Source organism: Drosophila obscura, unplaced genomic scaffold (genome assembly GCF_018151105.1).
Source record: "Drosophila obscura isolate BZ-5 IFL unplaced genomic scaffold, ASM1815110v1 contig_184, whole genome shotgun sequence".
Classification (NCBI taxonomy): domain Eukaryota; kingdom Metazoa; phylum Arthropoda; class Insecta; order Diptera; family Drosophilidae; genus Drosophila; species Drosophila obscura.
The window spans coordinates 55,373-70,435 of NW_024542772.1; the positions used below are offsets into that span (position 1 = coordinate 55,373).

Consider the following 15,063-nt stretch of genomic DNA (forward strand, 5'->3'; position numbering starts at 1 on the left):
ATTCCCTCCTCACAGCCACAGTTCTGCAACGAGCGAAAATGCATCTCATTTGTTTCTACGCATCAGCGGGGGCTTTAAGGATCCCTCTCACATACACGCTCTCCTTCGCACGCTCTCTCTGTGCTTCTCTCTCCCACGCGCTGCTCGAAACGCGCATTGCATTTTAAGCAGAAAACACCCGACGCCAACCCCCAGGCCCCCATCTCCCTGGCCCACACTTTGCTCGGCTGCAATTGTTTTTGTGGCCTCGTGACCTACTTTCGAGCTTCGTCAACTGCAACGAGTGCGACGGGGCAGAGGTAGAGTGAAGAGGGGCAGTGTGGCAGAGCAGCCGACTGCGAAGCTCTCTGCTGCTGCTGTTGCTGTTGCGCTGCTGCCGGTGAAGAGCAGAGCGCGTGCGACGTTTTAAATGAATTGCAGTCTCTGTTTATCTGTATGTATTTGTGCATGTCTGTGCATGTTTCTGTTTCGTATTTTGCACAAATAAGAAGCAGGGGAAGGAGAAGAAGAACCCAATCGGCACCATAAAAATCGAGCAAAATCAACAACAAAGACGAGAACTGCATTGAAAGATGCGAAAAAAGGAGAATTAAAATTGTATTTTTACGACGATTTTCTGTTTATTTTGAATGCAATTCAAATTCCACACGAGAATTAGTCAGCAATTAGCATGTGCCCCAAAGGGGTGCGAAAGAGAGCGGGAAATACGGGGGAGACGAACAGGGAGGGGGCTCAGTAGGAATGTGTAAAATGAAAAGGAGCACAGATATGGAAATGCAATGGAATGAAACAAAGGAAAGATGTAGTAAATTATAACAAAGAAAACAGTTACGGATGTGGAGAAGTAGATCTTGTACAAAGCCTTGCGAAACAGTACAGTGAAAGCTGTTTAAGCGGAAGATTTAAAATATCGGCATACAGTGGTGCTCATAGACTTAAGCCACTGCCACTACCATAAACTGTTTTCTTAATAACTTTTTTGAACATATTTATTTCGGCCTGAAATTTTTACTTTGCAACACTGTTATTTAAGCAGTTGATCACAGTAAAAAATGACAGTAGGAATTCGGGGGTTCCAAAAATTGACTAAATGTCAAAAAGGAGATGCGCTCTGCCATATACTTAAGCCACCTTGAGCTAAAATCGTAACTGTGTTTTTTGCGGGAAAGTTGTGCTAGCTATTTCTAAACTAAAATATTGAATACTAATACGTTTCCCAAAACAATTTGACCGCTATGGCTAAAAATAAAAATACAAATCCGGCAGAAAGAAAGCTAATATGGGAATATTACGAAAAAAACACAAGTATTCTACAAATTTGTAAGCACATTTTTGCGTGGCAAAGTCAGAATGCCATTGCATTTTATAAGAAACATGGAACCTGGAAAATATTCCACGTGAAAAGCCCAGAAAAACCACTTTAAACGACGATAGACGGATTGCCAAAATCAGTAAAGCCGATCCGTTCTTGACTTCGACGCAAATCAGAGGTCAAATGGTGGCAGATTATGGCGTGAATGTGTCAGCTCAGACCATAAGAAGACGGCTAAATGAATTCGGGTTATATGGACGCATGCCAAAAAAAACCATTGCTGTCTATTAAAAATGTAAAAAGCGCCTTCAATTCGCCACAGGCATATTCAAAAAGGTCCTTTTGGAACATGGTTGTTTGGAGCGACAATCCAAGTTTAATGTCTTTGGAGTGATGGTAAACCATATGTACGACGTCCTCCAAACAAACAATTGGACCCCAAATACACGAAGAGCCGTTAAACTGGTGGCGCTTCGATTATGGTCTGGGCTGTTTCACCGCATCGGGCGTAGGTCCCCTAGTGAAGATAGAAGGCATTATGAACGGCGAAGTACAGGACATCCTTATTAACAATTTATCTGGAGATATGCCGATAATTGCCACTTGCCTGGATATTTCAACAGGACAACGACCCGAAACACACCACAAGATAGTCAAGTCGTGGCTTAACCAAGGGCAATCAATGTTTTGCAATGGCCACCCAGAGCCCCGACTTGAACCCTATAGAGAACTTGTGGGGAACTCTTAAACAAGTCGTTGGCCAAAAAAACCAGCAAATAAAAACGATTTGTGGCGATTGGGAGTGAAGAAAATCCCCCCAACAGTGCGCACGCCTTGTGGATTCAATGCCAAAGCGTTGCTCCGCTGTTCTAAGCAGAAAGGTCATCCCACTCAATATTAAAGTAAATTTGTTAAAAGTATAAGGAATATTGGGCAAATTTTAACTTTTTAAACTATTTTTTTCCAGGTGGCTTAAGTATGTGAGCAGGACATTTTGGAGATGGTCTCAGATTTTTTAAGTTTTTCGTTGAATATATATTTTTATAACTTGGTTATTCTTCTATTAGAACACTGATATATAGAACTAATGTGACACCAAAAATTGGAGCTGTGAAATAAAAACTTTTCTTAATTTTCGTTTAAATTCTTGGTTGAAGTCTTGTGGCTTAAGTCTATGAGCACCACTGTAGATGCATCGCACCCACTTGCGTGCGCACACACCCCCATAAAAACCACAAAGAACAGTTTTCATATTAACCCAGAAAACAAATATTGATTACAATAAATAAATATAAAGAAGAGCGCAATCAGAAACCGCATCGTACCGGCCTGGGCCACACCTGTTTCGCCTCGATTCGATTTTCGATGATGATATTCCATGGGAATATGGGCGACTATGTATAGACAGACAGACAGACAGACGTCGGCGTAGATATGCTGCTGATCTACAAATGAAAACAGCAAATAAATAAATAACCACCGTCTGACCTCATTACAAATGCGCTATATTAAAAATAAATAAATTAAATAAAGTGAATGAAATTAACAAAATATAAGAGAGGCAAATTAAATATGAAATATTGTATAATAACATACAAGCGTTAATTAATTTAATTTTACAGAACGAGGGTGGTAGAGTGAGAGAGGGAGAGAGGGGGTGGTGGTGTTTTGAAATTTATTGCGCATTGAAAAAGTGCACTCTAACTAAATTGTAAAAATGTATATTACAAGTCACTTTGTAGTAGGAATACACTAAAAAAAATAACATGAACATTGAGGGAAATGTATTAAAGCACGTAATAATTTTTAGAAATAAAATTTGAAGTTAATTATTGAAACTTGAAACAACTGGTTTGGTGCTGGTATTTTCGAACACCTTTCGGTGGAAATATACCTTAAGGCATGGAAATTTTCGAAATGTGGTCCTACTATTTCTCTGAGTGCACTATATAGGAATATACAATTATACAAATCTACATTAAGCTGACCTCCCTCCTCCCCAGCGGTGCGAGGGGAGCAACTGAGGCAGCGGCGTCGGCGGCGAATTGCGGTCGAAACCGTCCCTGGGCGAATCTACGAGTATCTCTGTTCATGTGTGTGTGTGTGTGTCTGTTTGTATGTATCTGTGTGGCTATGTCTGTTTGCATGTGTGTGTGTGTGTGTGTGTGTGTGCGGCATATGAAAAGTGTGTCAAGGTTTTTTGAATAATATTTTGTGCAGCGTTAACGCGACGTCAGCGCTCGACGCGCCGCGACGCTGGCGCAGAGAAAACGTTGCTGTTGCTGCCGCTGCTTTCGATTGTTGTTTCTGCTGCTGCTGGCATTTGTTGTAATCGCCATGTTTGCTCTTTTCTTTGCATGTGTATGTGTGTGTGTGTGTGTGTGAGTGTGGAAGAGTGTGATGGCTGCTTTCCCGCCCCCCTGCCCCCACCTCTTTGTGTTTGCTTTGTAATGCTGTCCTCCTCCTGCTCCTCCCACTCTTCTCTTTGTGTTTGCTCATTTAACGCTGTCATCGTTTCTTCTATGTATTCTGTCTCTATCTTTCTTTTGTTCGTATTAATTCTTCTTATTATTTCTCGTTTTCTCTTACTTCTTCCTTCTGTCTGTGACTTATTCTTGTTTAATTGCTATTTAATTTATGATTTATTGTTAACTTTTTTATAAATTCTCTGTATTGTATTCTTCAGGTTTGTTCCATTTATAGTACAATACTGTATTTATTTTTCATTTAATTGGGTTTATTTGCCAATCAAGCGTTTCGCTCCTCTCTTTCTGCCAGTGCTCCCATTTACAGCAGAAAGGGAGCGACTGATAAGAAAAGAAAAGCAAAGAAAGAAAGAAAACGCTGATTGTAATGTTGTAATCGGAATGTGGGGGTGTGGGTGGGTGATTTATTTATAGGGGGCTATACATTTTTTAGATTGGGGTAGGTTTAATCTGGTGGAAATTCCCCTCGTTGGCGTAACCGAACCGAACCGAAACTACAACCATTTTCACAGTCTCCCAGTTAGCGTTGAACCGAACCAAACCAGAAAAAAAAACCTCAAACAGATGTTTGACTAAGGCGATTATTTATGGCAGGCAGCAAAGTTTCCCCTGGTAACAAACTCTAATCCGTATCACCCAAGACTGGGATGGAGTACAGGGAAAGTTGACTTGGGCGATCAGTTGATGTTTCACACGGAGGTGTCTTAACACTCAATCCGTTTGGTTTTAAACAGGGATACTTTACCAAAAAAGGACATCTCTACAGACGCAATAAATATTGTTGCAGAATACCACTCAAGAAAACTGTCCGTCCAAGAGATCTTTCACTGTACCGACACTGTACAGTGTACACTCCCACATGTATTATTGGTAGGCCCGATTTCCGCTCTGCCACCCCCTCCCAACGCACACACACGTGCGTCCCACAAAATTTCCCATTGACCCATTAACATGGAAAACAGAAAGCGAAACAGAAACAGGGGAGGAGGGCACAAGAGGAAGCGAAATACATACAAACGTATGTAAAATAAAAATAGAGTTCGGAACCTATCCTAAGGCTTTTGGTGTTGTTGTGCCACCACCAGCCCAGCACCCCCCCCCACCAACCCCATGCTGCGAGAGCAGCAGAGCAGCAACAACAACCTACACCAACATACCAACATGGCAACAGTTTTTCGTTACAGCATAAAATGTCTCTATTCTCTCCCCTTCACACTCCCCATGAGACCCATATACACAGCCCCTCCTAGTCTGCCCTCAAACACATTTATTAGCACGCTCAGAAAGGGGGGCGGGGCGGGCAGCGGCATAGGCATAAAAGCTGAAACGAAATCGAAATTAATCTCTCTAACATAGACCTGAATCTCTACAACAAAAAAGTAGGTCAACTGTGGCAGCGACGCCAACGCCAGCACCAGCAGCAGCAGCGAACAAACGTCGTCGTTGTCGTCTTCGTCACACACACAGCAAGACACTTTCACTTATTACATTATTCAGGCGGCCCCAAAACGCCAAAGAGAGGCGGACAGAGAGAGAAGCGCTCAATGCGAATGGTGGGCGAAACACGCTCTCTCGCTCTCGATTATTTCATACTGAAAGCAAAAGTGATCCGAAGCAGCGAGAGATCGAGAGAGAGAGAGAGAGAGCGAGCTATGGGCTATCGAGCGTAGTCTCTCTGAATGTGCATTCCACCTTCCAGCCCCCCGTGTCCGGCCCCTACGTTGCCGGCCTGCCAAGCTGGGGAAAAATGTTACAAGGTTTCGTTTCAGGTTAAGACGAGTTTTTTTTCTTCTCTTTTTTGTTTTTTTTTTTGTTTTTGCTTTGAGTCAACTTTATTTTTGTGTTTTTTTTTCGGGTTTCTTGTTGCTTGTCTGTCGGTTTTGTATTTTGTATTTTCTAAATTTAGCTGATATTTTTGTATTGTGTGTGTGTATCTTTGTGTTGCTTCGACTGCGATGACGACAATCGACGACGAGACAGGGCTATGCTATGGTTGCTCAGAGGGGGACGGTCGGGGGAACGTGGGAGAGGGAACCCGTGCGTCGTCGTCGTCGTTGGAATAAGTGACCTGCCCCATTTGAAATTTGTTTGCGGCTGCCTGTTTCTTCAGTAGAATTTGTTGATGGAGTGGCTCTGATCCATGTTGGTTTAGAGGGGTGGTATCGAAAAGATGAGGGGTGATCATTCATGCTGATCCCTGATCGTTGATGGATCCTTAGTTGTGTTATCGAGTATCATGGAATTCTATAGAATTTTATTGAAATCGAATAGGAATAGGGGCAGGATTTTGGTGGTTATCGCGGAATTGTGCGATAATCTGGGGACCATCGATCGATTAATGATCATTGAAAAGGGCAAGGATGAGGCTAAGAGATCACAGACCGAAGATCGATTTTCTACTGCACATTAAGATCAATAAAATTGACTAATTTGAACGGAATTTAATAATTGGTGAATTCTAATAACACTACTCGACCAAATTGAACTTTTTATTTACGCTTCGAACCAAACCGACTTATTCTGATAGACTTAGGGCTTTAAATTTTTGTAAAGAAGTATTTTTTCCTTTTTTTGGATACCTGCGCTGCCGATTTTTCCTTTTGGAAAGAAATACAGCACAAAAATCATAAATTTTTTCATTTGAAAGCTTAATGTTTCCCAGACGGTAAGCTGAAACCATAAATATGTAGCTTTTCATAATGTCAAAACTGATTACAGCTAGATTTAAGATACTTGAGCTATGTATGTAAAAAAAAGCGGTACCTCATTAAAAAAATTAAATTTTTTTGTAATTCTTAAAAAAAATGTTCTGACATGAAAAAAAAATGTCATTAATCACTTCAAAAGGTCCAAATCTATAAAAAAAATTAGTTTGGTTCGAAGCAGAAACATGGTGTCGGGTAGTGTAATTATTGATAGAACGGTAGCATTTTCTAAATTTTCTCTCAGTTTTCTCTATTCATTACCTAGACAGAAACTCTGTTCAGTTTTCCACAATTCTACTGGATCAAAAAAGATTGTGCGCCAGGCTACTGAGCCCTTCTCTTGCTCTATCAGTCACCACCCCGAAAATGGTCAGTAAAGTTGAGTGCAGTGGGGCCCAAAAGTCAGCCAATGCTGACCCAAACATACATATGACCAAAAAATGACTAAAAATAAAGCGAAATGTCTTACAAAATGCGAGCTTTGTGCCTTAAAGTCAACGTGAAACATTTGGCAATCGACACATAAATTAAAATGGCCAGGCCCCCTTCCCCTACCAGCACCATTGGTAATGTTCAGAATTAAGCAGCAACCGAAAAATAAATGAAAATTAACTGTAGATTGCGTAAAGCCAAAAAAACCCCAAAAAATAAAAACAGACAAAACCTTCAGCGGTCCGGGGACGGGGCACACAAATGACCAGCAAACCCCGTTCCGATCCGATCCGAATCGGATTCCAAATCTGATTCAGTGACCAACAAAAAAAACAACAGCAATAACACTAAGAAAATGCAGTTGAAACAACAATTGAAGACAATTTTGGTGACTTTTTGTATTCGGGGCACGTTTCAGGTAAATTTTATACGTTTAATGTTTTATTATGAAATTAAACGAAGGCAGTCAAAAACCTGGCCAGAGCCGCCGTCATTCGTCAGTCTGTCTGTCATTCCCTGAGCCATTCCGTCAGTCAATCAGTTGGTCATTCCTTCAGTCAATCACTGTGGGTCCGTGTCCGATTCCAAGTCGCGTCATCGCCGAAATACCAGAATACTCGTTGAACGGCTAAAAATTTACCGTGCTTTTCCACCACGCGACATTAACATTTATGCCACCAGCGCAGGCGCAGGCGAAGCGACAATGGTACGGACGGGGGCGTACGGACAGATCGCGTCAGAGGAGGGGTATGCTTGCTGGTGGCAGGCAACAGTTTTGTTTCTTATTTTTTGGCAGTCAAGCGCGAGCTTGCACACATTTTTTGCTTGGCTTTAGAGACAACCAGCTAAAGTGTCGAGATTGACATGGAAATGTCAAATGGAATATGCACAAAAAACTCAAAAAGAAGCTATTTATGGGATGGAATCTAATGGGAATCTTTGTATATTTCCAAAGCCGTTTTCACATCTTCTCCTTAGTCAATTCCATTGGGTTTTTCCCCCCTGTTTTCGACACTTTTGTACCCTGTATAGCTGAAACATTTTATGCAGTCAAGTTGTGCGCTGTCGCCGTCACTGTCGCTGCCGAAGCCAGCGATTGACAAACAACTGTCGAAAAAGCCATTGCGCATGCGCGCACAAGTCAAAAAGGCAAACGCAAACGAAACGAAACAAAACGAGAACCAAAGCCAACCAACGGACCCAAAAAAGTTAACAGATCTTTTTTTTTTTTTTAGTACATACATACATACATACATGTACATATGTATGCATACATATTTGGGCAACAGTTACACAGAGCCATTTAAATGGAGTAGCGAAGTGGAAGCTGAGTCGGAGGCTAGGCTGGGTCTCTGGGTCTGCTGCAGAAGTAGGTCTCCTCTCGTATCGCTCTTTGGCTATCGGGCCCGAAACCTGTTTCGGAGCCCTGTACTGTGCTCCGACTCAGACGAGAGTGAGAGTGAATCAACCATACCTCGCTCCATCTACCTCCCCATCCACCCTATGTTTGTGTGTGTCTGTGTGTTTTGTCATTACCTGCCGTCCATATGATCAGAGATCCAAAAGTCTTGTTGGCTACGGTCACGAACGTATTTTTTGGGGAAGGAAATGAAAATTTGCCTTTGCCTTTGGCTTTGTATTCAGTTTTTGTATACCCTTCTTAAGGGTACCATCCAGAGGTTTTCAAGCGAGAATCCATACATTTCTTCGAGCTATTTCAACCCAAAAATTACCGATTATGTATCGTAGTGTACCGTAAGAGTATGCCCGAACTGTAAGAGTATCAAAAGATTCGGTCCACGGTCGGCTAGCCTTTCTTTCTGGTTTTCGGTTTCATTTTTGTTTGTGTTTGGAGCTTTTGAGTGCGGAGTGCGTTTGGATATTTCGTAAGCTCTGTGTGTGACTCCTCAATTGTTTTTGTAGAGCAGGCAAACGAAGAGCAGCATAGAGGAATAAGACAAGAGAGAGAGATGGACAGAGACAGAGGCGCCTGCCTGTGTGTGTCTCCGTTGCGTCTTCTCTCATCTTTGGTAATTGAGCGTTGAAATGTTGTAATCTCCCCAGCAACAACCTACCTACATGAAGGTGGCAAACGTGTTTAACTTTTTTCTCCTTTGCGTCATACGCAAACCGTTTTGGCTCCGTGGAGGGAAAGAGTCGGACGGCAGAGAAGAGAGTGAGAGTGAGAGAAACATATGTAAGTGGGAGACGAGACACGTTTTCACGTGCATCCGAGCAGGCTATGGCTGGCTGGCCATTGAAAGTTCACTTTTTGGCTGCATTTCGTTTGGGTGTCGTTTTTAGGGTTTTTCCCTCTCGGTTGCCCAGTTTCTTTTCTCTTGCGGCACTTTTGTGATTCATGAACTGCCCACAAAACTTTGCATTTTAATGGGTGTCGGTCTGGTCGGGGTCTTTTCCTCTCTCTCTTCTGCTGTTTCTACTTTTTTTAGTTCCGTTTTTGGTTAGTCAAGGAATCAGACTTGGACTCCGACTACAACTCGAACTCCGGGAGTGAAAGTTTCTTTTTTCGACCACGTTTTTCTGTTTTTTGTTTTATATTTAATGCTCCTTTCGGTGGAATCTTATGTAATTTCGTTGGGCATCTTTTTTAATGGGTCTCCGGTCTCCTACAGGGCCTGCATCCTTATTTGGGGTTCCACGGAGCTGTTAAAATTTGCGTTTCTTAATGAGTTATTTTGTGTCTGCTTTCAAGAAGTACGGGGACGATCACCGACCGAGAGGTTCGTTAATTGCCGCATAAATATTACGTATACGTATTGTTAATTGATTTTTGCAATATTTTGGTTGTAAATATAAAAAATATATTTATGTATAAAAAAAATAAAATAAATAGAAAAAAATTGTATAAAAAAATTAATGAGATAAATTAAAAAAAATACAACAAAATTTAATTAAAAACTAATTAATTAAAAATTAAAAGATCTCTTTTGTACAATATAAAATATACAAATAGATTCGAAGGAACAAAATAACAAATTTAAGAAATTAAAAAATGGAAGAAAACACAACGTTAAAGTCAAATTATTAAATAATAAATATACACGAATTTTCGAAAAGAATGTCAAATGAGTCTAAAAAAATTCCCCAGCTGCTTTATACTTAAAAAAAATACACACAAACACCGCAAGAAATCTTAAGCCAAAAGAGAGACAATAACTCATATTAAACCAGCAAAAGGCCCAAGACAAAACCATTATTATTAACCAAAAAAAAAATATAAACAAAACAAAAACAACGTAGAAATAGGAAACGAAAACGCGCCACATGAAAACCGTGTCATGAACAAATGCAACAATAATAAAACCAACAAAAACAATACAACAACAAAAACTAATTGAGACCAAAAGAGAGACACAAAACGGAAAGAAGAGAAGAAACTAAACCAAAAACAAAAAAAGAGACAAACGTACAACAAATTAAAAAGAAACCAGAAAGAAAGGGTAGCTTCGGGTCCGTAACTTCAGATCAGATACCCTTGCAGAAGATCCTTCTATTGGATTTTCTAAATGAACTAAATGAAATGAAATCTAATCTGAATGAAATTCGCTTACGAACGAAAGCCCAGACCATACTTTCAAGGTACATGTATGAGTATGTGGAATGATTTTTTCACACAAAGCTTGGCATTCGACAGATCGTTCTATACTACATATCATGGGTTGTATGTAAACGTCAACGTAATATGTATCTTTAAAAGAGACGTCTGGTATATACTTTCTGAAAGGGTATTCAAAGTGGGAAAGAAGAGATTCGTAAGTAGTACGACAACGATTCCCAGTTTATTTCAAGTGAGAAATTACAAAATAGCTGCGCTTTAAAAGCTACGGCTTGTAGGGCTTTCATAATGCCTTTTTGGCCATATCCGAAAGAATGAGTTATTGTTGTTGGTACTTTGCTGTTTCCACTACTGTTGCTGTGTCGCTGTGTTGCACAGTGTACACTGTACATTACAGTGGCTCAAAGCTAGGCCAAAAAGTTTCACTTTCGCTTTCAGCGCGGCTTGAATTTCAACAGCAGCAGCAACAGCAGCAGCAGCAGCAACAGCAGCAGCAGTGGCAACAGCAACAAACACAAAGCAACCAAAAGGGGGGCACTAAGTCAAGCAAGGCAGCGCAGTCGCCGCCACAGCAAAAGAGAATGAAAGTGAAACTGCTGGCAGCAAAAACGAATGGGCGAGAGAGTCGGGCGGGTCGTATACGTAATAACCGAAAACTTGAACAGAGAGCGAGAGTGAATGAGCAGACTGGGCAGCGACGCCTGCAGAGGTAGAGGCAGAGGCAGTGACAGAGAAACGGAGCATCACAGCGAGCGCAGCAGCGGCTAGCAGCTAGCAGCGTAAAGCTAACAGCGACGACGACGGCGGCAGCGCGCTCTAGTGTATTGCGGTATCCTCGACGCTGGGCTTGGGTTTATTCAATCGAGATACGTGGTTGATGTTGGTCGTGTTTTTCGCCTGGCAATATACACACACCCATATATATACCCCCCACTATATATACACACATGTATGTGGCATACATATATACAACGAAATATTATTAACAACAAAATACGCGCGTGTGGGTGACCCAAATAGCAGCAGAAACAGCAACAACAACCAGCAGCAATAACGCCAAAAATCGATCAAAATAAACAAAAAATATCAAATAAAATACAAATAATAGCAACAAAAAAAAATAGATATAAAATCTATTACAAAATTGCATTCGCCTGCTCCTTGCACCCCCGACGACTGCAGCAGCAGCACTCCCGCCAGCACCTCCTTGCACCCCAGCAGAACAGCCCCAGGATTATGTTCTCTTGCTGCGTTGTGTGAGTGTGTGTGCGTGTGTGTGCCTGTTTGTGTGAGTGTGTACGATACGTAGCGGAGTGTGTGACGCGACGCGAATCAAAAGCGAGGGGAGGCGATGCAAATGCAATGCTGCCAATTGTTTAAACAACACAAAAAAGTGCAATAAATTTCGCGAGTGGTGACCCACATTCAAGCCCCCCAGAGGAGAGACCGAGACCTCCTCAAAAAAGTGTGAAGAAAATACCAAGAATAATACCACAAAAAGCCAAAAGTGTTTAATAAATACCACGTTTCAAAATCCAACGCACACAATCAAGCAAGAGATATAGCTATCTATAGATACATAAATAAAACCCTACCTCTATCGGATAAATCTATAAACAAAAATCATCCTTTTTGCTGTCTACATACATATATTCGTATATATATATATATATATATATGTCAATCTATCTCACTCACCTCGTCAAAGTACCTGCAAAATATTAATCTAAAAGTTAACCGTAAACACCAAAATTGCAAAAATAAAATAAAAAAAAACAATTCACAACATAAACTTTTCTTCTAAAGAATTAATTGTTAAACAAAAATGAAGCATAAAGAAAACACACAAACAAGATCCACTTTGAAAGTTTGTTAAATCATTTTTCTTATAAAGAAAACAACGTGTTCAAATAATCAAATAACATTAAAAAAACAAAGCTTAAACAACTTCTTCTAAAGAACCAATACAAAATTCCATACAAATACATTTCTTCTAAAGAAATTAAATCCAAATTAAGCAAGAAATTGTTTTTAAAATACATTTCTTATAATTAAATAAAGAATTTACATAACAAAAATTAAATTAAAACTAAGAAATTGTTTGTAAAATACATTTCTTATACAAAATAAATAAAACCCATATGAAATTATAGACAAAATGATGTCAAGAGATTATGATACATTTTAGCAACAATAATACAATCGTTAAATGTCGCACGAATAAACAATAAATTGCCACAAATTTATAAACAAATATTTCAAATCAAATTCAGTTGGCCTTAAAAATGTTGCATGTAAAAAATGAGCATAAATTGAGTGCAAAAACCAGACCACCGTATGAAAATCACAACAATTACAAGAACAACAACATATTTTACTATCAAGTTTAACAAATTTAAAAACATAAAACCATACTCTATAAAACCCCATATAAACATAAAGAGTGGAAAAGCTAAGAACGACTCTAAAAGAACCGTCCAGAAATCCATTCAAAGCAGAAGAAACAAATATAATTTCTCTTGAAATTTTGATCGAAAAAACTTACATGAAATGTTATTAGAAATGGATCAGCAACAGGCGACCGTACAGTTCATATCGTCGCTGAATATATCGCCGTTCAGCATGCAACTCGAGCAGCAGCAGCAGCAGCCCTCGAGTCCGGCTCTGGCCGCCAATCAACAGCCCCAAACGGGCCCAAACAACAACAACAGCAGCAGCGGTGGCAGCAACAACAACAACAACAACAACGATAATGACGGAAATGGTCTTTCCAAATTCGAACACGAATATAACGCGTATACGCTACAGCTAGCGGGTGGGGCAGGTGGTGCAGGTGGAGCTGGAGGCACTGTCAGTGGCAGCCAACAGCAGCAGCAGCACCACAGCTCGCACCACCAGCAACAGCAGCAGTCGGACCCTCAGGGGCACTACCAACAGCAGCAGCAGCAGCAGCAACAGAATATTGCCAACAACGCCAACCAATTCAACTCCTCGTCCTATTCGTATATATACAACTTCGATTCACAGTATATATTCCCGACAGGCTACCAGGACACCACCTCCTCCCACTCACAGCAGAGTGGCGGTGGGGGCGGAGGCGGTGGCGGAGCTGGCGGCAACATCCTCAACGGCAGCTCGGGCAGTAGCTCCGGCTACATGCTGCTGCCCCAAGCGGCCAGCTCCAGCGGCAACACCAATGCCGCCCACATGTCCTCCGCCAGCGGATCTGTTGGCAATGCCAGCGGCCCCAACGGTGGCGGAGGCGGTTCCGGCCCTGGCAATGCCATGGGCGGTACGAGCGCCACTCCGGGACACGGCGGCGAAGTGATCGACTTCAAGCACCTCTTCGAGGAGCTATGCCCCGTGTGCGGCGACAAAGTCAGTGGCTACCACTATGGCCTGCTCACCTGCGAGTCTTGCAAGGGCTTCTTCAAGCGGACGGTCCAGAACAAGAAGGTCTACACTTGCGTGGCGGAGCGGTCGTGCCACATTGACAAGACGCAGCGCAAACGGTGTCCCTACTGCCGCTTCCAGAAATGCCTGGAGGTAGGCATGAAGCTGGAGGGTGAGTCTGAACAGATTTTAACTATGATATTTCTTATTTCTTTAGCTAAAGATGGTTGGAAAAGGAGGATTCATTATTATTTACTAAAGATCAGAATGTACCTTAAAGATACTCGACAGATTTCTTTTATTCCGCAGCTGATAGAATTTTCCTTATAGCAATCATAATCTAAACGTATTGCCATAGCCTATCTTGTAGCTAGTTACAAGGCCTACAATCACGTATCTAATCCTCGCTCACCATGTCGTATGTGTGATGCGTTCTGGCCTCAGGCAGCCGTCGAAAGGCAATCGGAATTTTAAAACCCCTGGGAATTGTATAATTAATTATTTGGTTAGGCCATTGCCTACAAACCTGCACAAATGAATCGAATGTTTTTGGTTGCTATTTCTAAAGAATCTTACCGAATACATGAGCAATCCTAAAAATGGGTTTTTTACAGCTGCATTGAATTTCACGATGAAATCAGAGGTGCTTTAGGTGCTTTATTCATGGAAATGGAATTTTTCCACTATTTTTTTTTTTTGGCAATGCCATCGGAAATCTGAGTTCCGCCAGAGAGAAAGGGTGGACGTATTTTGGCAATGGAAAAAATGTTACAGGGAAAACTATCGATTCATTGTAAAGAAGATGTTTAGATGAATAGTGAGCTCTCAGAGAAACTCGTCAACTTGTTGGCTCACCGTGCGAATGTGGCATATTCTAGAAGCTAACATTGCGTATGTGTAATATTAATCATCAATCCCTTAGTGGATTTCCTTTAATATTTCCTAAAACTATTGAATGACATTTGCCGAATGACAAGAACCGTATTTCTCAACCGACTATTGGCAGCCCCAACCATGACCCTATTTTCCTCATGCCACACACACACACACACCACACACACACGAAACACGATATACGATATAGGATATAGTATAAGTGGCATACACATATATTATAAGGATGTACACATGGCCTCGCGAGTCTATGGCTTGCAGTTT

The 15,063-nt window shown here is 41.2% G+C and overlaps 1 protein-coding gene across 1 annotated transcript in view; it reads left to right on the forward strand.

Moving 5' to 3' along the window:
- LOC111073394 (nuclear hormone receptor FTZ-F1) overlaps positions 1–15,063 on the forward strand; it is a 45,332-nt gene that overhangs the window by 18,818 nt on the left and 11,451 nt on the right. The window contains exon 3 of the mRNA XM_041592657.1: positions 13,556–14,077. Coding sequence (XP_041448591.1) covers positions 13,556–14,077 — 522 coding nt within the window. The remainder of the gene's footprint in view (positions 1–13,555; positions 14,078–15,063) is intronic.